Below are 22571 nucleotides of genomic sequence, written 5' to 3' on the forward strand. Positions count from 1 at the left end.
TTAGACACGCCGACATCAAGAATCAGCATATGAATCTCAACAATGGTGACAATCATCAGACAGAGTCATGTTGCATTGCATTCTGGGTGCACCAATCATAACTCATCCATGGCTCCCAGCATGCATTGCGCCATGAATAAATTATGCAGCTGCATTGTCTTAGTATTTTCTTTTATTCTTACTATTTGCTGTTATTTTTGTTGTGACTTTACTGCCTTGTTTTGTGCCAGAATTAAAACCTCTTCATAAACCTTATTTCTAAAAGTGGTTTATAAAGTTTTCTAACATTGTCACCTCCTATCATAGAACTGCATTAATATAGAAACCATAAGAGCAAAAACTATTCACCAAAACGGTAAGTAAAACAAAAAAAAAAACATCTAAACATTAATTCTCAATAAAGAACTTCTGTTTTAGATACTCCAGAAATAAAGTCTAACTGGTTAGTAATGCCTGAAGCTGGTGATGTTGTTTGTGGAGATGTTTAATTATCTTCTACTGCACTCTTGAGAGATTTAATGTCTTTTATTTCAGTTGATTTCATCTTAGGCTGTGGCTGAAGTCAGTTGTAGTTCTTGTGTTTCTCTTTCATGTTGTAGCAAGGTTCACTGATGTCATCAGTGGTAATGTGTAATATAGTTTGTTATTTATCACAACTGCATTTTAATGAAATATGAAGAGCTTTAAAAACACTTTGCACACCAGTTTAAAACATCTGTACTGTTTAGACACGCAGACATCAAGAATCAGCATATGAATCTCAACAATGGTGACAATCATCAGACAGAGTCATGTTGCATTGCATTCTGGGTGCACCAATCATAACTCATCCATGGCTCCCAGCATGCATTGTGACATGAATAAATTATGCAGCTGCATTGTCTTAGTATTTTCTTTTATTCTTACTATTTGCTGTTATTTTTGTTGTGACTTTACTGCCTTGTTTTGTGCCAGAATTAAAACCTCTTCATAAACCTTATTTCTAAAAGTGGTTTATAAAGTTTTCTAACATTGTCACCTCCTATCATAGAACTGCATTAATATAGAAACCATAAGAGCACTTCAGATTTTGATAAAATGCAATCAGAGACTCAAACGCATGAAATGATTTTATCGTAAGTTCTTTGTCATCACATAAGTGCTTTATAAACATTATTGTAACAGCCAAAGAGAACTTTATATTTAAAAAGTCAAGGGTCAAGAGGCAACTGAAGCAAAAACTATTCACCAAAACGGTAAGTAAAACAAAAAAAAAACATCTAAACATTAATTCTCAATAAAGAACTTCTGTTTTAGATACTCCAGAAATAAAGTCTAACTGGTTAGTAATGCATGAAGCTGGTGATGTTGTTTGTGGAGTTGTTTAATTATCTTCTACTGAAATCTTGAGAGATTTAATGTCTTTTATTTCAGTTGATTTCATCTTAGGCTGTGGCTGAAGTCAGTTGTAGTTCTTGTGTTTCTCTTTTCTTCAGTGATTCTGCTTGTTAACAGCAGGTGTTCATCATTAATGCTCAATCAGCACTTAATTAATCACATAATTATCTCATTAACTTTAACACTCTTTTAGAGTGGGACCATATATGCTCCGAGCAGTGTTAATTTAACACTCAGGATTTTACTGTGCACGGATAACAATGTTTCATCATGCAAATATACATTTCAATAAATGTTAAATAAAGTGCCAGCCGTAGCATGTGCATACACAGACTGCATACTCTTAAGAGCATTATTTCAAATTAGAGGTCTGGAGCAATATTAAGTAGTTACCCTATAACAGTTTCCACCAACACATGAAAAGCAACAGCAATAACAACACAGCAAATGCACATTTGCAGAACAACAAAACAGCAAAATTGTACATACACATACGTGTTATATCAATATAGATATTATAATATTCGCTTTATGTCTGTCAGCTCGTTCCCTTTCTGAAATTTTGACTCTATTAAAGAACTAAATGAACATTGTTATGGAATGGTTTCTCCTGAGTTGGCAGTGAAAGTGTGCCCATTGACTCTCAAACGTCTATAGCAGAGGTTTTTAACTAATTTTGCTTCAGGACCCAAATTTTACATTGGATGGCACTGATATCAAAGTAAATACAGTGGGATCCAAAGGTCTGAGACCACACTCAGTATAGGATTCAAGATCTGTTAGGATTAAATGTTACTGTTAAAACAAATAATAAATAAGATTTTGACAATTAATTAAAATGAATAAGAGTGAAAAAATCAAATAAGCAAATTACATTGACCATGTGAGCAACAAGGGGTCAGACTGAAGCACATAAGATGCTCTTTGGAATATTCTCAAATCATGCTGGATAACATGATCATTAGGTTTTGAACAAATGTGGAACTCTTGTTAGATCCAGTTCTGCAGTCTATTAAGCAAAAGGTAGACATTAAAAGCATGTACATTTTTTTAATACAATTTTATTATGCTGATAATTTATAGTTTGTGGTGTCAGACCTTTGCATCCCACTCTATGTGACTGCAGCAGCAGCAACAACAACACCAACCTGTATTGACCTGTATTGGTCATTTACACAAACACAAGAGCTACAAGATTCACATATCAAAAGAGAGATTATCAACAGATCCATTTTTAAACATTTCTTACATTTTCCACAATATTCCAAACACAGGAAAAGCTAGAGGCCATGCTTTGCGAACACAGTTACGACAATGCATCCCACAACATAAGACTGGCTCTATACTGCACACTTATGCGGCTGGCTGGTATTTTGTATTGGGTTAAGCACCACAGCAGGATGGTGTGTCAGAGGAGGGACAGTAATTTGGTGACTTAATATTCTCTGGCCTCCTCCAATTCATTCATGAAAATCTCCTGTTGGGGGTTTTCTGTGCAATGCAGGCCATTATTAGGTGGGCGGACGGCATGAAACCTGCTCCAGTCCCCTTTGCACAGAATCCAAGGCATTACATCCACCTTAAAATGCAGCTCTGGAGAGAACTCTGTGCTTATTAGGTTGGGAGTACCTGCACCCTTGCCCCTTGTAATTAGAAGCTTGTTGTCATCATAGCAACAATGCTGTGCGGCCAGAGTGGTGCCATCTCTTGAGAGGCCAGAACGCAAGCAAGAGCGTGCCGAGGGCTTGTAGATGTCCAGCCGCTCTTTTGGGCCGCTAGCATCCCTCCATCGGAAGGTCTGGTCACGTCCTGCATCCGGCAGACTGACTATATTGGTGGAGGCTTCTGAAGGATAGGTGCACGGACAGCTGGGTAATTCAGTCAATACCTGCTGCAGGTAACGCTGGAGAAACTCACTCTTACAATTCAACCACTTCTCACAGCTGTCAACATCTGCAGAACAACCAAACCCAAACAGATTACACATTAGCCATATTCACTTATAGCAGAGTGCCATTTGCCCAATAGTGGTTTAAAAAGTAGTGTGATAGTTTCATGCATTTTAAAATAAGAATTCACATATTTTTTCACATGCATTGTTGTCCCTGTTGAAAAATCCAGCATATGCTGGTTAGCTATGTTTTGAAGCATGGCTGCTGGTTTAAGATGGTCCTTAGCTGGTCATGAGCTGGTTTAAGCTGCTTATGTGCTGGTCCTAAGCTGGTCCTGAGCAGGAGCTAGTTGCTTAAAGCCAGCTTAAACCAGCAGCCATGCTTCAAAACATAGTTAACCAGCATATGCTGGTTTTTTCAACAGGGGTGTGTAAAGTTCATATAGACTATACGTTGCAAAAAGCATTAACTAATACAACTAATACAAGTTAACACATTTATCTGATTTTACATCGCAACTGCTCAATTCAGTTCTGTCTTTTTTATGATGGAGCAAGAGCTTCTCACTGGCAATGGCTTCTCAATACAATTATACATCTAATTCAAATGGGACATTTAACAAAAATCATGTCCCTTGCCATTTTTGTATGCCAGAATTTCATTATCATTAGGACTCAACGACATGCTTAAAATATCACCTACAAACTGAATGTTAATTTTTAACCTGCTGGTGTCAAGGTGATTTTTTGTGGACGTAGAGTCAGTTTAGCCACTCCACTGGCGTACATATTCCACTAACATTTGACAATCAGTGTCTGAATGCTATTTTTAAAAAAATATAATTATTTTTTACAATTCATCATTAATTGAACGGATACTGACAGCTTTAAAGCACTCACCAGTGCCAAAGGGTTCTGTACCATTTTCCATCTCAAATGGAAAGACGTAAGCCACACTGTTCCAATCATCTGGAGAAAAAAAAAAACCCTCAGTGTGACATAATATTACACAAAATGGTTTAGAATTTGATTAAAAACAGATACATTTTTGAGAACTGAAATAACCTGGGCATGGCACGAGGTCACAGCTTCGGGATTCGGTGGAGATGCAGAAATCTCCACATGAACGTAAGCGGGTCTGGTTGCCATTTCCACAAGTGACACTACAGGGACCCCATGCGCTCCATTCTTCCTCTTTCTCTGCTAAAGGCACAAGAATAATCAGTTAAAACAATAATTTAGTTTTTTTGTGGTACCCATCACCATTCCTCATATAGGGTTTGAAGAAAATCGTTAACCTCAAATACTTTTCAGGGATTGGATAACAAGTGGTCCTCTGGGACGCATTACCATTACTATTTCCGCTTGGTATTAGCATGTGCTTCAAATGCATGCCTGCAACCACTTGTGCTGTTAATATACAACCTCTTATGTTGTTTCTGACTACCCCCATACATGGGGTTTTAGTGATCTAATCACAAAATGTTTCAGACCCTGTTTACACAACTTAATGCAAGACCAGTTAGCAGTTAGAAATCATCTAGCAGACGCTCCAGCAATATCTTAGCAATAAACCCAGCAAATGCAAAGAAACATAATAACAACCACTCATCACTCAAAGACACCACCCCAGGAAAAGCTTTGCAATAGTATGGTAGCACCATGGAAACCACCAACAAAAACACTCTAACACCTTGACTGTAACTTTTGCAGACGAAAACAAGGGTAAGCTGAAAGAGTAAGCTTTTGCCAAGCCTTATATCCTCCAAAAAGAAAAAAAAACTGATTTAAAAAGGCTGATTAGCTTTTGGAGGAGATTTCAGCACTCTTTACGAAAAACAAACTGTCACATTAAACAAAGACAACAGATGTCTTCTTCTTTCTTCTGTAATACAGAGTATAGATTACAGACTAGCATTTTTACATATTTAACTTGAATTTGGGTGGGGTGCCAATGATATTGCACACAGAATGATGGTGTCCTGATTACAGACAGACTAGTGAATGATGGAAAGGAGGCGTTGGCTCAGCGGCTACTCTTGCTGGCTTTGTAGAACTGCCAAACTGTGAAACCCACAACAGCCACAGGGCTTGTCGTTTAGCAGAAGCTGGAATGGGCACTAAATCCACAGGGTCGAGATTTGGGTGGTTAGCATTAGCAGTTACCCATGCTAAAAGATGCTGGTGTCAAGAACATTTTGGACGGGCTGTTAAATCTCTTTGGCGATTCCTTTGGCTGAACGAATCATAAAGGGTACTCTGTTTAAAAAAGAACTGAAATCGTCAGTATAAACCAATAAAGCATTATTTCAATAAAACGTTATCTTCCTGTCCTGTTAAGGGCCCAGAAATCCATTTAAAAAATGAATCCTGCATAGTAGAATAGGCATCAACTTCTGGTCTAGATTGGGGCCATCCTTAATCTCTAAATTTAGTACTCAGTCACTGTGTCTTTTCTTGACCGCTCCAATTAAACCCCCATCCCATTTCATCCTTGTCTCCAATCAAAGACTGCACAGCTAAAACGCAAAATGCACAATTCCCACCATAAAACAGACATGGCCTGGAGAGAAAAACAAAAAAGGAACAGAGGCGTAATGTTATGCATGGCCTTGAAAAGCCTAGGATTCTTGAACAGGCTTAAAAGATCTAGCCGCTCTGGGCTGGAGGGGGTGGTGGGGGGATGCAGGGTCTGGGGCCCAACCCGTGGGACATAAAAAGTAAACGGATGACCCCTCTCACTCTGTGCTCCCGATCTGCGCTCTAAATGAACACAAGCATGGGCTTATTTGTCCAAGAGAACGTACTCACGCTGCCATTAGCGAGCGGATCGGGCTCGTCTTCAAACAGCGGTCTTCTCCGCCGAGTGGAACCAGTCTCTACATCAAAGGTCCGGCACTCACAAATACCCCGCCGCTGGCTGCGAGTTTAGTCTGAATCAATGCTGCGAAACAGCCTTTACCAGCTCGCTCTACCCTTCCTCCCCAGTCTCTACATCTCTCTTTGCCTTAAACCACTCTCCAAATCGCCTTCATCTGACTGCTGCCAATCCAGCTTTCTCGAATTCTCCCATTGATTTCTCTTTCTTAAATTCTGATGTTACCAATTCTGACAACTTTCTTCATTCCAAGGTTTTTTATTAATAGCACAGCTTGAAGGTTCAAATACTCTTTCTTTTAAATTCTCAAGACTTGTGTGTAGAAACAGCTAAAAAGAAAGCGCTCACCATAATGGCGTTGAGTCCATGGGCTTTCCCAAATGCCACCTGTCTTGTCCAGTCCACTAGGAAGGGGCTCCCCACTGTCATACTCCAGTGCATAATCATCCTCTTCCTCCACTGCTTGGCCAGTACCATCCTCGCCCGAATCTACATCTGTGTAGCTCCAAAATAAAGGCCAGAAAAGCTTCTTCCCGCCCAGCCATTCTACAGTAGAGGAGGGAGAAGATGTAGGCCAGTCGTTGCTCCATTCTTTAACCAGGTCCATGTCCACTTCCATGCGGGGGTCATCCAACACCTCGATGGTCACCTACAACCAAGGATGCAAAATACACAGGGATTAAATATTATGGAACACTGGGTGTTATTTTAAGAACTTAAATCATGCAGCTAATAAAGGCAATGAAGTCAAATCATCCTGTAATAAGTCTGGAGAAAAGTCAGTGACAGTAAGTTTCAGCGGTGAGTCACTGATCGAGTTTTTTGATTTGGGCTCAGGCTCAATATCAAATCAAGCAGAATTACTTCCTCCTCAGCTCAAGATAAGATTACTTATTACACTTAATTACATCCTATCAGGAGTGATGACTCACTATGGATGCTGATGAATCCACTTTGGCTTAGACAGGATTAGACATTAGCCTCAGAGTAGAGAAACACAGTTATGGCTTATTATATCCGGGCTGGCATATTATGACTTGTCCCGCTCAATCATCAAAAGTCACATCACAAAGCATTTCACTTGAGATGTGTGCTCTTGCATGTGCTCACCTGAATGTTTGGGTTTTGGGAGTCAGTGTCAGCATTTGCCAGGTCTGGAAAGTTTTTGAGGTCTAGGACAAAGGGTTTTGATTCTTCCTCGGGCTCAGGCTGTGGTAGGACACCTGTTGAGCGATGTTGGAGCCACCTGTGTTGGTGGGGACGAGGGTCTGCCAGCTCGTTCTGGACTTGGTTCTGTTGGTGCAAGAGATGATGTCAATGTCTCTCAAAGATGTCTGAGGATGTGTCTGATGAAAAAATAACATTGCATGCAGCAATAAGTGCTAGCTTGCATAGAGTGGTATAGGTATGAAGTCAGAACCAGGAAGACTAATTCGCCACTGGTTCCTCAAGATTTTATAATGGGGTTTTTTCAATTTATAAGTAAAATAAAGCCTGTGGTAAACATAATTTGAAGATACTTTGACATTTTATTCTACTAAGTAAACTGCATAAACTGCAGTTCATGTTGTTCCTCGGGCTCAGGCTGTGGTAGGACACCTGTTGAGCGATGTTGGAGCCACCTGTGTTGGTGGGGACGAGGGTCTGCCAGCTCGTTCTGGACTTGGTTCTGTTGGTGCAAGAGATGATGTCAATGTCTCTCAAAGATGTCTGAGGATGTGTCTGATGAAAAAATAACATTGCATGCAGCAATAAGTGCTAGCTTGCATAGAGTGGTATAGGTATGAAGTCAGAACCAGGAAGACTAATTCGCCACTGGTTCCTCAAGATTTTATAATGGGGTTTTTTCAATTTATAAGTAAAATAAAGCCTGTGGTAAACATAATTTGAAGATACTTTGACATTTTATTCTACTAAGTAAACTGCATAAACTGCAGTTCATGTTGTAGAACAAAATGTCAAAGTATCATCAGCTTATGTTTGCCACAATCTTTATTTTACTCATAAATTTAAAAACCCCATTATTAAACCCCATAGGAAAATCTCAAGGAACCAGCAGCAAATTAGTCCTCCAGGTTCTGGCGTCATACCTGCACCACTCTATTGCAACATTTTGGAACAGTGACCTTCATTTGTCAAACACAGGTTTTAGTTGCTATTGTGATATTTCTTGCATATGGTGACACAGTTGATAATGATTTATTAGAGGTATACAGTAGGATTTTCCTTAAGGAAAAGCTTATAATAAGTCAACTTGTACCATTTTCCACTGAAAATGTGCTGATGTTCTTGCTCACTTGGGGACCTTTATACATTTATCAGAACCAGAGTTTCTACTGACTTGAGAGCTGAACAATGAAGTAACTGTCCATGTTACTACATAACCTGTCACAGCCTGAGAACACATTCTAACCTGCAAAGCAATTTTATTCAGCAATGACTTTAGTAAGTAAAATAGTTTAAGTACAAAAAATAATTAAAATGGTTTTATTACAAGAACCAGCGTCCTTCAACGTGCTATGTAGGCAGTTTCCAGTCGAGGCTACCTCAGTGATTTTTAAAGAGACATTTTTTAAGATTTTGAGCAATCTAGTTTTGTTTTGCGTCAGTCTAGCCAGACCAAGATGTACTAAAGATTGGCTGTGGCAATGTTGGTTTTATCAAACTCATACTTAGCAGGTACCATGGTCATTGGGAGTTAGAGAAGTGCTAATGCTGGTTTTGCGGATTCATACTCAGTGGACAAAATGCATTACTGGGGGTTTTGGACACTTCTTTCTTCATGATCATTGTGCAGCTGGATCTTTGGCCTTTGTGCTGCATCTCATGCTATTTGAAAACATGTATGCCACAATTAAATAATTGTAAAAAGCAATCCATTTTGTTGAGTCAAAAGGTTCTATTTACAACATGTTTTTTCAACAGTGGAGCAAACGGTTAAATATCGAATGAATTCAGCTGTGAATCAGAGGTGTCTTATGTCTTTTTGCCCCAAGTTGTATACTACTTGATCTGCAGATAAGACACTCAGAGGTATGTGAGCGTCTCTGTAAAACTTATTCTCAATATTCATCTTTTCTTCCCGGAAGTCTCAACAAGAGGGGCTGAAGGACTAGTCGCTGTCACTCAGTAAAGATTCGTAACATGGCCTAACAGAGCGAGTTTAATTTCCTAAACTTTCGGAATAGAAATCCAGTCTCTCCTTACATCCTTTGTCTCCCCGAGGCCATCTCTTGTCTTTCTCTGTATTGTTAATTCATTGTAAAATCTTTTATTGTAAAAGTCTTTCCTCCCAGTGGAATGTGGCCTGTCCTGCCAGTGGGCTTTCTCACCATCACAAACATATGGCATGAATTCCAGAACCCGAAACAAAGCCTTATGCGCTAGCGGAAGACCATGGGATACACACACAACCCCTATTGAGCTCTCTGGTGAGACACATGGACGCAATCAGCTCACACAATTTATGTTGGGGCATTTGGGAAAGCAGTCTGCAGTGCAGCCTAGATTTATCTGACCTCCAATATCAAAGTCCCAGGACCACGCCATTTCCAAACCAGTGAAGAAAAACAATAATCTAAGACCCCCCATTCCCTTTCCCTTTGACGACCCCTGCCCCACATGTAAAAACAAAAGAGACATTTAGTAATACAAAGCTGAGTAGCAGGACCTTTCTTGGAGAGGTTAGACATGGCCCCCTTGTGCACAAACACAGGATCAAGGAGACCAGAATGCAGGAAATTCCACATTAACACAGAAGAGGGGCTAAAAAAAACAATTTAGGAGCTGAACTATGACCCTGTGAGAGAGAGTGAAACTAAGTGTTTTTTTTACCAGTATTATGTAAGGCTTCACTATTGTACTGCTCTACTGTATGAGGCCTCTATCCATTCATGAAAACAGGTTAAAATGTGCTTGTGCCTTTTGAAATGAACTGTCAACCCATTTACCATTTTGTGGTAAACAACTGATTATTGAAAGCTAGATATATGTAGAAATGACATTAAATTATAATAAACCCCTATGATCACCATTAATAGCAGTATACAATTTAGGAGCTGAACTATGACCCTGTGAGAGAGAGTGAAACTAAGTGTTTTTTTGACCAGTATTATGTAAGGCTTCACTATTGTACTGCTCTACTGTATGAGGCCTCTGTCCATTCATGAAAACAGGTTAAAATGTGCTTGTGCCTTTTGAAATGAACTGTCAACCCATTTACCATTTTGTGGTAAACAACTGATTATTGAAAGCTAGATATATGTAGAAATGACATTAAATTATAATAAACCCCTATGATCACCATTAATAGCAGTATTAACTGTAACACTGTCAATCATGTTACCTCTGACTCTTACTTTTCTGAAGGCATAGTTAAGTCATCAGTACATTATTAATGTACATTATTAATTCTCAAAAACTGAAATGCTAAGAACTTGGACTGTTTGTGCTTTTGGATCTTCCAGAGTAGCTTCTATGTTCCATGGTGCAGAAGAGTTTATTCAACTACAGTTCTATCAGAATTAACAAATGTCAGTTTCACAGACTTTCTCTCTCTCTCTCTCTCTCTCTCTGAATTAATCTGAAATGATGCGTTACGTTAGGAGATGTGTAGTGTAATTTTTTAAGTTTTGGAATAAAAAGGCTGACGCTGTTTAAATGCACTTTTAATACACACAAATAAAATATTCACACATTCTGAAACTTGAAGTACAGAACTAAAAGATTATTTGGAAATTATGCAAAATAACAGTACTCAGTTAACAAGTGATACTTTTATTTAATATTACATGCGCTATTTACTAGGCTGTCTGTGTCTGACACAAGGGTAAAACAATAAAATTTATACATAAAGCATATGAAATATAACAAAAATAAATCATGAAGGCATGGTTTCTAATCAATTACCAGTGTTGGAAGGTTACTTTGGAAATGTAATAGATTACAGATTACACTCTAAAAAATGCTGGGTTAAATATAACCCAGTGCTGGGTAAAATAGGGACAAACCCAGCTATTGGGTTGTTTTGACCCAGCGGTTGGGTTACTACCCAGAAGGTTGGGTTAAACATTTAACCAAACCGCTGGGTCAAAACAGCCCAATTGCTGGGGTTGTCCCTATTTAACCCAGCACTGGGTTATATTTAACCCAGCATTTTTTTTCGAGTGTACAGTAATGTAAAATAATGTAACTGATTACTTTTTGATTACTTTTCTAAATTTCTAATGTTTTCAACTGCTAATCATTTTCAAACGTTTAAAGCAGGCAGGTTTAAACCTTACAGTAACACTCAACACTGATTACTGTCAAAATCCTTCATCACTTGAATTAAGATGATAATAATTGAATTTAAAAGCACAGCCACCACAAAATCAGACTTTAGCACCTCTTTACTTTGAGATCATTGGAGGTTAAATACAGATTTAAAATCATAACAAGAAATAGTTTAGTAGCTATGATACTGTTTTAAGAATCAAATCTTTGCATATCTATGACAGGAAACACTGATATCCGACAATGCCTTGGAAAAACAGTTCATCTTAAAAAATAAAACATATAAAACAACCCAAAAAGGAAATAAAACAGTTATGGAGTAAGCATCCCAAACTCCTGAAACATTGGTGCAGTCAATGCAATTTATGAAAGAAATCAATCAAATCTGTATGTGTGGAAAAATAAATTCAGATGTAAACGTTAACATTTTCATAACTGTAATTTAATTACACATTTGTTCTCAGTAACTGATTACAGTTACATTTATTTTGTAATTAGTTACATATAACTAGATACTCCCCAACACTGTCAATCACTGTAACGCATATAGTTTCTGAAGGAAACAGAAGAAATAAAATCACGAAGCGAGATTTCGATTCACTCGTACTCACCTCTATAGAGCCGCCGTGTCTGGATCTCTTGTGATGCCTCACAGGGAAGCTGATCGCCCGTTGTATCCAGACAGCCAGCAGCACAGTTAAAAGTACCCATACACTTTTACGCGCTGTTAGCATTTTGCACCGTTGCGTATCTGTCCACTAAATACCGCTAAAACATTAAATGGTCAATAGTTGTTTAGGAAGCTCTGTGCTCTGTTTCCCTCCTGAAGAAGACCTTCAATGCGCTGTTCCTCATCTTCATCCAAACTTCATTAAAACTCGCTCATATATGAGCATTTTATAAATTCAAGCAGATAATCCTCACCCCTCCAACCCATTCACTAAATGCGTCTGTCCATGTGGACTGGTCGTAGCTACTGCAGGTCTAGCGCTGCTCTTCAGTCCGCACCAGTGCATCCTTATTCAACTTTTACCAAACTTTCTCTTCTCTCCTTCAGGATCTCGGAGCACAGAATCATCGGTGACACGTTACTATGGTGATAGGAGAATCTCAGATACATGCCTTAAGGAAACGAACGATGTACGCTTAGCGCGCAGCAGCGAAACAACAGCAGGATGGCCTGATCTCTATGGGGTCAGCATGGGAGGAGAATAATTTTCCAGGGCTAGTGATGATTATGTATCTGACAGCCAGGTGTGTGCGAGGACTCGTTTCCGCTCAGCAGAGAGTCATTCAGAACTGAATGCAGAAGGCCTTCTCAGTTTTATTTCCAGTTCGATTCCTGAACTTGAATTCAGTTTGAAAAGAGGATAAAGGATGCATAACTAATATTTGAATTTAAGGTAGAATTTGAATGAACTGAAATCTAAAGAAATTCACAAAATTTCACAGCTCTAAGTGCATTTTTAATCATTAATCTCATGGTTCTGTTTGAATCAGCCATAAATGTGACATATGTATCATGTATTAAATATTTATGGCCTATATATAATATATATATATGAGAATCACCACGAGCATATAAGTTTTTTTCTTTTAAATCAGTGAAATCATCAGACGCAAAGCCATTTGTTAGAAATTTTACTGTGGTGCATTTAAAACGCTCAGGCAGTTTTCTAGATATTGTAGTTTATCATTCCTCACACTGTAAAAATATATATAGTAATTTAACAAATTGTAACTTTATTTTCTAAATATGAGATTTAACCTGATTTTTATAAACAGTTCAATATAATTCAAGTCAAAATGACCTGTAACTTACCAATTAAATTTAAGGCAGTAGCTAAACGTAAGTTTTTAATCTAAAGTAGGTGGATTTTTTTAACAGCGTCTCATTTGTCTTTAATAATGAAATCATTTAAATTGAACTCAACTTCAAACTTTTCACTGAATATACATTATACCTTACATAAATGTCTATCATACAGTCTGAATATGACTACTGAGTAAAAGATTGGTCTTTGTTTATAATGTAAAGTAATGATTGCTCTGCTTTTTCTGAGATATCCGATTAGGACAATAACCTCGATTCTGTAGAAAGAAAAAAACGTTCAAGATAAGTTATTTAATTATTTTCAGAAACAAATGATCAGTCACGTTCGAAGAATTTCAGTTTCTTGCATGGAGAAGTGTGACAAATGTGATAGCATGTATATTTGATGAAAATTGCAACTCAGAATGTACAAGAAACAAACAAACAGAAATTGTGGAATGCCTTTTGGTTTCACAGTCAAATGCAGCTCAGTGGCATTACTCGCATTTATAAAGCCAATGTGCCAACGTCATAACTGCATCTCTTAACAGTCATTAGTAGCTCTGAAGTCACTTACATACATCTGCATTCAGAGACATATTCAGAGCTGCCTTTCCGATTAAGAACAAGACTTAAGAACACAAAATGAAATGGAGGGCAAAAAAACAAAATGTACATCCGACAGGCATTCATAAGCCACATCATCATACATACAGACAAGAGCTCTTCATATCATATCAGTGACCTGTATTTAGCACTTTTGTTAGAGCAAATCAAAAGCAATTGTATAACAATACAAAAGGCAACACAAATATTTTTCACTGCTGTCTGTTAACAGCAGATATAAAGAATGAAACATTGAGTGAACAATGTCAGTCTATTTCTGTCGGCTCAATGAAAGACCTCTGCCTTTGTGAAATGCCCTGGCTAAGACATTATACACTTAGTAAGTGTAGATATCATACTTAGTCATGAGATATGCAAACTGTCAGCAAGTAACAGATATTCAAGTAAGACAAAGGCACCTTCCACAAAGAGAGTACACATTATGTCTTGAAAACTCTTTTAAAAAAATGCATTTTTAAACAGATGGCCAGTGTAAGGATTTGAACCTTCAGAAAATGTTTATTATGAACCCAGGGATCGATCAGGGTCAAACTAAATATTATATAGATATTTTTGATCATGTTTCATTTTTTGCAAAACATGTCTATATAGAATTTAATAGCCCAGAATTTATGTGATTGCTATTTTCTAGCAATAAATATGAATGAAAACGAATTAAAAGCCAAAAAAAATAGGAAAAAATCTCTCTCTATATAACTTGGGTAACAATTTGTGTAAAAAGAGTCCAAAAAGTGTTTCTCTTTAAAAGCAATATGGGCTTTGTTCCCTGGATAAAGATAAGGGACACCAAACTGTACCCTATTCATGGAAAGTACCACAACTCAAATTGAAATACAGAAAGCTTTGATGAAACAAAACCGAGAATGTTGTCAGTATTCTTCTGTACAAGTTCATTAAGACATCGCTAATACAATCATATTTGCATTGTGAAAAAGATTCAAATTAAGATATTTGAATGCAGTATTGAGTAAAATGCAGACACACTGCAATGTGCATTAATAAATGTCAATATTTTTATAGATACATTTATATGGATATGAAGTCACATTCTTATTTACTGTTTAACTATAATAAATTATCTCCTTCATAAGTAGATTTCTCTTGTTACATAAATATTTGAGCTTATTTCTCATTAAAAGATGACACTTGCTGTGCAAGTATACTGCCAGTGTGTGAGTCACTGTTTTCTTGTGTCAATATTTTTATAGATACATTTATATGGATATGAAGTCACATTTTTTTTACTGTTTAACTATAATAAATTATCTCCTTCATAAGTAGATTTCTCTTGTTACATAAATATTTGAGCTTATTTCTCATTAAAAGATGACACTTGCTGTGCAAGTATACTGCCAGTGTGTGAGTCACTGTTTTCTTGTACACTCAAAACAAAACAAACCATTTTCTTTATCAGGATTTCTGTCTTGTTTTCTAGTAAAAATCGAAATTTCCTTAGATTTTGCTTAAAGTTTTACTAAACTGTATAATATAATAAGACTTCAATAATATATGTCTTGAATTGCGTTTATTGTCCTACACTGGCATATTGTTTTTTTTCTTGTTTAAAGCATAAATCTGCTAAATTTAGTAAGAATTCTACTTTATTTATTTAAAACATTAATTGCAAATGGAGAAAAAAAAGACTTGAGTAACCCTGAGTAAATTAACCTCGTTTATGATTTTTTTAATGGAAAACAAGACAAAAACCCAGATAATATTTGTATAAAATACCAGAAAATACTCTCATTTGTTTCAGACCGTGTAGAAGGTTGGATAAATTAGTCCTGACACTAAAGCATTAACTTTTATCCGGTGTCATTTCTGATGCTGAACACGGTGACGTGAATTCTTTACTACATTGCACGATGAAATGAATGTTGGTTACTGAACCCAGAGGTAAGTCTTGAAATTTGGTCCGCTGGTGGACTTCAGTGAGTGTCCACTGAAATGAATCAACATGAAAATGACACTCGAGTTAGACATGAATCTCTCTGGGGTGGAAGAAAGACACATTCAGTCCATCATGAGAACGTGCTAATCCTGGTGGCTCTCCAGAAATGAAAAACAGTCAGTTCCTTCACTCCCATGTCTGTTTTTTCTTGAGTATTTCAGCTGGAGTAGATCTCCAACTTCACTGATGGCATTTAAAGCCTGAGAGAGTCAAGAAGAGACACTAGGGTTATTAACACTTGAATAAACGTTTGGTTGAGGTAATAATATGCTGGGTTTGGTAAGACATGATGCTGAGTAATAGCTAAATGATAACAGGATGTTTATTTTTGGAGAGAATTTATGTACTCTGGTTGACTGTGAGGTGAGTCAGAGATTCATAGATGAATAACTGATGTGTAGGAGCACTGATTTTTGGTCTCCACCGCTTCATGCGTTTTGATATCATTAGCTGTGATGTAAAATAGAGACAGATCTTACATAAAAGTACCTATGAGAGCTAATAGGTAAAGTTTAGAACTAGTTTGGAAGTTGAAACAGAAAGCCACAAGTAAACTACTTTGTACTTTGTTCGTTTTCTTCTTAACCTTTTATCTTAATACATTAATAGATTTATTGGTGAAGCTCTAACTGATGTTCATGTGATACTCACTTTGTCAAGCATCTCTCTCGTGTGGGCGGCAGAAACACAAAATCGTGCTCGGGACTCGATGATGGGTGTGGCGGGGAACCCAACCACCACTGTCCCAATGTTCCTCTTCAGCATCTCTCGCCCGAATGCTCTAAACAGCAGTATACAAAATAAATGAACGAGTCTGCAAAATCCATATCCTCATGGCTATTGTATTTGGTGATATGCTAGCCAGATTCAGTCAAACAAAACGTGAGACTGACCCGATTTTAGCTGGCATGTAGAGCATCAAGGGTACAACAGGGGAGTCATTGTTCCCATAGATGATAAAGCCCATCTCATGTAATCTCCTGCGAAAGTAGGTTGTGTTTTCTGACAGCTGACAGAGTCTTTCCTGACCTGCATAAAAGGGAATTATTCAGATCATTGCCATCCCTGCAAACCAGCTTCTGACCCTTTCTAAGACACTGTGTCCTTGATTTTTATTCATTAGTGGTGCTTGCTTGGAGTAACTATTACTCATACTTCGAGTAGGTTTCGGTGTGTAACTCATCCCACACTGTTTGTGGTGTGGACCTGAATCATATCTCAAATTGTGTGGCTTGTTAAGAGAGAGGTGTGCTGTTCAGAAATACTGAACACTAAAGAAACACTATAGAAACCACAGAGCTACGCCCTGATGACTTTTGCACAGGCAAGTCTTATCCTTGACCCAATGGCCCAACCCAGTGCATGTTAAAGCCCACATGGACCAAAGCAGGTTTTTTTTCGTCATTTTGTTGTGTCATTCATACGTTCTTCATATCCAACAACAGGAAACGACGAAAAGCTAAATTGCAAACATCTCCGCAAGTTCCATGCCAGCACATGGCAAATGAAAATCGGGAGGCCGTTTTATCTGAAGCCAAAGGAATTCAAATCCACTTTGAACAGTGCAGAATGATCCTTTGGGGAGAGGTAGAGATATACTCTCCAGTATTAGTTTTCACTTGTTTGACATTCCATTCATAGTGAGGGGCTCCTGAGAAAGGAAAGCTCTTTCTCACAATATTCAGTATTGAGAATATTGGTAAAGACTTGAGGAGAAAACAGTCCAACCAAACCTACAACAGCTACGAGGAAATGCAAGTTAGTCTGGTGCTTTATAAATTAAGCTTAAACTGAAATTAAACCGTTTGTGTTGCCTTTAAGTAGCCGAAACAAATATTTCATCTTGTTCCAAACCCAAAATGGCACAACTGCTCTAAACTGTATTCAACATGTAGTTCAACAGCATATTACCTTAAAGGGTTAGTTAACCCAAAAATAAAAATTAGCCCATAAATTACTCACCCTCAAGTCATCCTAGGTGTATATGACTTTCTTCTTTCAGACGAATCCAGTGAACTCGTACATCATCAGCCCGGAACTGCTTCCGTGTAAAATCATCATTAAAGTGATTATTACATTTTTAATATGGATATTTTTCTTACAAAAAATCATCGATTCACTACAGGAGGCCTTTGTTCACCCCCCAGAGCAGTGTGAGACATTTTTTTTTTTTTATGGATTGGCGCTTTTTTTTTAACTTATTGCTACACCCGCTGAGTGGCATTAAACAGCTTGAAAGATCAAAGACAATTTTTAATATAACTCTGACTGGATTCGTCTGAAAGAAGAAAGTCATATACACCTAGGATGACTTGAGGGTGAGTAATTTATGGGCTAATTTTCATCTTTGGGTGAACGAACCCTTTAAGTGATCTTCCACTACTAGATGAAAATTAGCCCATAAATTACTCACTAAATAGTAGTTATAGTTTATAAGTCATCATGAAATCAAAATGGATAACAATTAAAATTGCTGTTTTGTGCCAACTTTAATAGTTGCTCTCTGCGGTTGCTGTGCAGTGATATGAGGAACAGGTTTACCATGTCTAATGTTACTATATTGTGCATGTACTAGGAAGATCCTCTAGGGTTGCACATTAATTGCCAAAGGCGCTTAAATCAGTCTCTGTGCTGAAGAAATCTGCTCAAAACATTTGTTCAGTGTGAGCTCATTGACTGAGTACACTTTCATGACTAAGTCAAACAAAATAACCAACAAAGTGTAGACATGATGTAAATAGGAAAGTTAGTATGCACTGTAGTTAGCTCCAAAACTCAGTGAGCTTGTGCTGAACACTGACCGACAGCTATTGAGTGCTATTTGCTTGCTTTCTGCACATAATCAATTCACAATTTGAATAAACGTAGTTTTTTCATGCTGCTAAGAGAACCAATTGACCTTAGTCAGGGTAGTGCCATTTTTAATTTTTGACAGGAATGAAAACAAGTTTGTGAGGGAAAGAATACAATGCATTCAATGGATTTTATCGTTGTTTAACAATATACTGATTTTTCAGCTAACAAAACATATTTAAAAAAAAAATATTAAATAGTAGACAGAACCTCCAAAACACTTTGGAAAGCTGTGAGTTGGTGAAAACTATGTGATCTAGGACCTTTATATAGTGCATGAAATAAGTCTGTCCCTCAGAGCCTCATTTTCATCTGCGTTAAATTCAATATGGCGCAAAACCTAGGTCTATAGGTAGCAGACATGGGCTCTTTGATTCAAACTAATACATTTTATCTGTATGCGAGTTCTTCAAGGTTCTATGGCATAATTATAACATAAGCCGTCTCCTATACATTTGAGAACCTAACAGTGAAAGAGTTCACCAAGTCTTTAAGGTCCGTCAGCATCCATTATCCCACAGTGAGGAACATTGAGCCTTCTTTCTCTCACGCTAAAGCCTAACAAGGGCTCGAAGAGCTTCCAGATGCGGTGTGTGTGTGTGTGTGCGTGTGTTTGGGGTATAGATGTGGTTTTCCAAACGAACGCCCTGCTAAATCAATCAGGGGTGAAACCGAGTTTGCTGCTTCAAACTGTCAGCAGAGATGGAGTTAGCATGTGTAACCAATCGCTGAGTCATCGAGTTTACTTTTCCTAAACAAGCTCAAAAAGATTGTGTTTCTGCTGATAATTAACACTTTTCAGCAGTAGAAATATTCTTGCAGTTCTAAGAATTTGAGTACATTGACGCAAATGCTTACAGCTAATAGCCATACAAGCCCGATGTTTTATTCCCCTGCGTTGTGAAATGTATTAGAGTTGTGCAATGTATTCTATAATTTCTTCTCTCATTGCAGAGCAGATTATTTCTAGTTTTCTGAATAAAAACACGTTTAATAGCACAGACATTGGAAGGTTTCTCCTTTTACAGAAATTTGTAACCACCACAGTAACATTGATGTGCACTTGCAATGCGTTGCCCAAGCATTACATGTGAGGAGAATATTTCTGACCACAACAGAGCTCAATAGTTCTCAACGGATGACAAGTGTTTTGCTCACAAGTATCACAGGTTAAAGTTTTGTGTAATATACACAAAAACATACAAGGAAGTACACAGGGGAGCAGCATGGAAGTCAAAGTACAGGTTACATTATGCAACAACGCTTGTTATATTATAAATAACCACAGCGCTTCATTTCATAACAGTACTCTATTAGTTAATGCTGCCATCTTGTGGCTCTTTTTTACATCACACGTTTTTTACAAACACAATATTACAATATTGCTACTATATTAGGTATTACAGTACAAATAGTAGTTGTAATAGATGTCACACAAAGATTATTCCACACAATTAATCTTTATTAGAACTGAACAGAATAAAATTCCAAACTCACCTAATGTGGTGCCATCCTCTCCCATAATGCACTTCATAGAAGTGATAATCTGCTGGGTGATGGGTGGGGACATTGAGGTAGCATGAATTGCACTGTGAGAATGTAAGCGGAGGTAATCAATCAGCTCCTACAGAGAGAAAACAAAAAGTGAATTATTACACAAGATTTGCTACTTAAGCCAAATGTAAACTGCAATCCTGAATTACAAGCATATGTAATATGTAAGTGAGAAGCATATTTTTTGGAGGACTCACTTTGTCTCATTATTAAATACTGGAATTGGGGTAGAGAGAGCTGGAAATGACAGGCTGCAGTCCAGACTCGAACCAGCATGTGTGATGTGTGTGTGTGTAGTAATCTAATGTGATATGACATTGAACCTTCTTTCCTCCAATGTATCCTCCAGCAGCACCAAAGCTCTTGGTGAAAGTGCCCATCATGATGTCAACATCAGATGGATCCAGGCCAAAGTAGTCCACCACACCTCTGCCTCTTGGTCCTAGTGCCCCGATACTATGGGCCTCGTCCAGGTACAGGTAAGCTTCGTATTTCTTCTTTAGGGCAATGACCTCAGGAAGTCGCACTATTGAGCCCTCCATACTAAAAAGAAGAATGCAGGTATACTATTAATGCATTTCCATAGAGGCCTAGATATTTCAGTATGTGAAAGTATAGGAGTACCTCTAATTGATAACCAGGAAGTAACAGTTTGATCTTTTTATTTAAAACATTGAACAAATATTAGTGTTGTCAAACGATTAATCGCATCCAAAATAAAAGTTTTTGTTTACATAATATGCGTGTGTGTGCGGTGTATATTTATTATGTAATTTAATTTAATAATAATTTATGCATTTAGCAGACGCTTTTATCCAAAGCGACTTACAGTGCTATACAGGCTATACATTTTTTTTACCAGTATGTGTGTTCCCTGGGAATCGAACCCACCACCTTTTGCGCTGCTAACGCAATGCTCTACCAGTGAGCCGACTGAATACCACTGAATATTTTTATATATATTTATATTAATATAAATTAATATATTATAATATATACAGTGGTGTGAAAAAGTGTTGGCCCCCTTCCTGATTTCTTATTTTTTTGCATGTTTGTCACACTTTAATGTTTCAGATCATCAAACAAATTTAGTGTCAATATTTTGTGTGGCCACCATTATTAACACTGAAGAATGACACTTTTCTACAATGTAGTCACATGAAAAGATATAATAAAATATTTACAAAAATGTGAGGGGTGTACTCACTTCTGTGAGATACTGTATATGATATCATTATTATTGCTCTCGCCTCTTTATGCCTTGAAATAAAGAATGAAATGGCCTCCAAACCAGAAAAAGGTATGCAAACCAGCCTCCCTTTGCACATGCTTTGCACAAAACATCAGGTTTCTGCTCAAATTTGAAAAAAACATGTTGTATACATAATGAAAAAGCTAGAAAAAGATTTCTGCTATACCTGTAAATTCCTTCAACGAGGATGAGGATCTTCTTCCAGGGCCGGTGGGTTCTAGGTTGGCCGTGAACGATAGCATCCCGGAGCAACTTCTCCAGGCTTTGCATATCTGAGAGTAATGGTTGGAAATTTGAATTTATGAATAGGCATCTTAATATGAAGAGTTCATTTGCAAAAACCGATAAACGCCACTTTAAAAAAAAAGAAAAGAGCTGATTGCTCATTATTCTCCACATATAGCGTGTGATCTGAACCCTAAACACGTTTTGTCAAAAAAGTTTTGTCCACTTTCAAGTAGGGATGCACCGATACCACTTTTTCCAGTACTCGCCCGATACCGATACTTTTATTTTTGGTACTTGCCGATACAGAGTATCGATACCAATATTTTCATTGCATTTGTAATTTTTTTTAATATTGGGTACAGAAACCAAAAGAGTATGTATAATGTTAGTTGGTTAACTTCATTTATCAAATAGATACAGTCAAACCAAAATTTATTCAGACACCTTCAACATTTCTCACATTATCACAGTTTATTCGCTATAGTTTAGAAAATGGTAATAAAATACGACAAGAACTCAGAGACTGTGTCAGAACAAATTCAGCTTGATAATGTAAGATAACTTACCTTAATAGATAAATCTCCTAACTGTGATATTTTCATAAATAGAAGTCGTGTTTTTTTCATCTGAAACGTGCAGCGATTTATTTTCCCAAGCCACTCATATAATGCAGAAACACTCATGAAGCAAGCAAAACACACGCAACGCGTGCGTGTATTTGTACTGGTGCAGAATGAGAGGGACAAGTACAGTACAGCCTAGCGCATTTCACACAGGCTGTTAGTTTCACTTTCGCCAGAAAGTCGTGTATGCTTAAGGGTGAAAATAAATGACGTTTATAGTGAATGCCCCTATAAATTGTCTTATATTTAC

General features: G+C 37.5%; 3 protein-coding genes across 4 annotated transcripts in view; 1 reads left to right on the forward strand and 2 right to left on the reverse strand.

The window, feature by feature from the left end:
• LOC107747959 (WAP four-disulfide core domain protein 3-like) overlaps positions 1 to 2534 on the forward strand; it is a 6860-nt gene extending 4326 nt beyond the window's left edge. Inside the window, exon 4 of the mRNA XM_016562594.1 lies at positions 2461 to 2534. Coding sequence (XP_016418080.1) covers positions 2461 to 2534 — 74 coding nt within the window. The remainder of the gene's footprint in view (positions 1 to 2460) is intronic.
• Positions 2192 to 12568, reverse strand: LOC107747951 (isthmin-2-like). Its single transcript, XM_016562574.1, has 6 exons — positions 12032 to 12568; positions 7257 to 7439; positions 6495 to 6795; positions 4334 to 4471; positions 4169 to 4237; positions 2192 to 3330 (listed from the first exon to the last, which is right to left on the reverse strand). The coding sequence occupies exons 1-6, from the start codon at positions 12152 to 12154 to the stop codon at positions 2813 to 2815; spliced, it is 1332 nt and encodes a 443-aa protein (XP_016418060.1). The 5' UTR covers positions 12155 to 12568; the 3' UTR covers positions 2192 to 2812.
• A 2540-nt stretch (positions 12569 to 15108) lies between these two features.
• LOC107747949 (serine palmitoyltransferase 2-like) overlaps positions 15109 to 22571 on the reverse strand; it is a 17158-nt gene continuing 9695 nt past the window's right edge. For both annotated transcript variants that reach the window (XM_016562573.1, XM_016562572.1), the window contains 6 exons: positions 21637 to 21742; positions 20542 to 20761; positions 20162 to 20288; positions 16705 to 16840; positions 16463 to 16592; positions 15109 to 16011 (listed from right to left, as the gene is read on the reverse strand). In XM_016562573.1, the coding sequence (XP_016418059.1) occupies positions 15895 to 16011; positions 16463 to 16592; positions 16705 to 16840; positions 20162 to 20288; positions 20542 to 20761; positions 21637 to 21742 (836 nt within the window). In that variant the 3' untranslated portion in view covers positions 15109 to 15894. The remainder of the gene's footprint in view (positions 16012 to 16462; positions 16593 to 16704; positions 16841 to 20161; positions 20289 to 20541; positions 20762 to 21636; positions 21743 to 22571) is intronic.

Source organism: Sinocyclocheilus rhinocerous, unplaced genomic scaffold, assembly GCF_001515625.1.
Source record: "Sinocyclocheilus rhinocerous isolate Xijiao unplaced genomic scaffold, SAMN03320098_v1.1 scaffold769, whole genome shotgun sequence".
NCBI lineage: Eukaryota > Metazoa > Chordata > Actinopteri > Cypriniformes > Cyprinidae > Sinocyclocheilus > Sinocyclocheilus rhinocerous.

Coding starts and splice junctions, on each gene's coding strand:
- LOC107747951 (XM_016562574.1), bottom strand. CDS start 12,154: ATGCTAACAGCGCGTAAAAGTGTATGGGTACTTTTAACTGTGCTGCTG. Junction 6,796..7,256: donor CCCAAAACCCAAACATTCAG/GTGAGCACATGC, acceptor CCTTGGTTGTAG/GTGACCATCGAGGTGTTGGA. Junction 4,238..4,333: donor TGACCTCGTGCCATGCCCAG/GTTATTTCAGTT, acceptor TTTTTTCTCCAG/ATGATTGGAACAGTGTGGCT.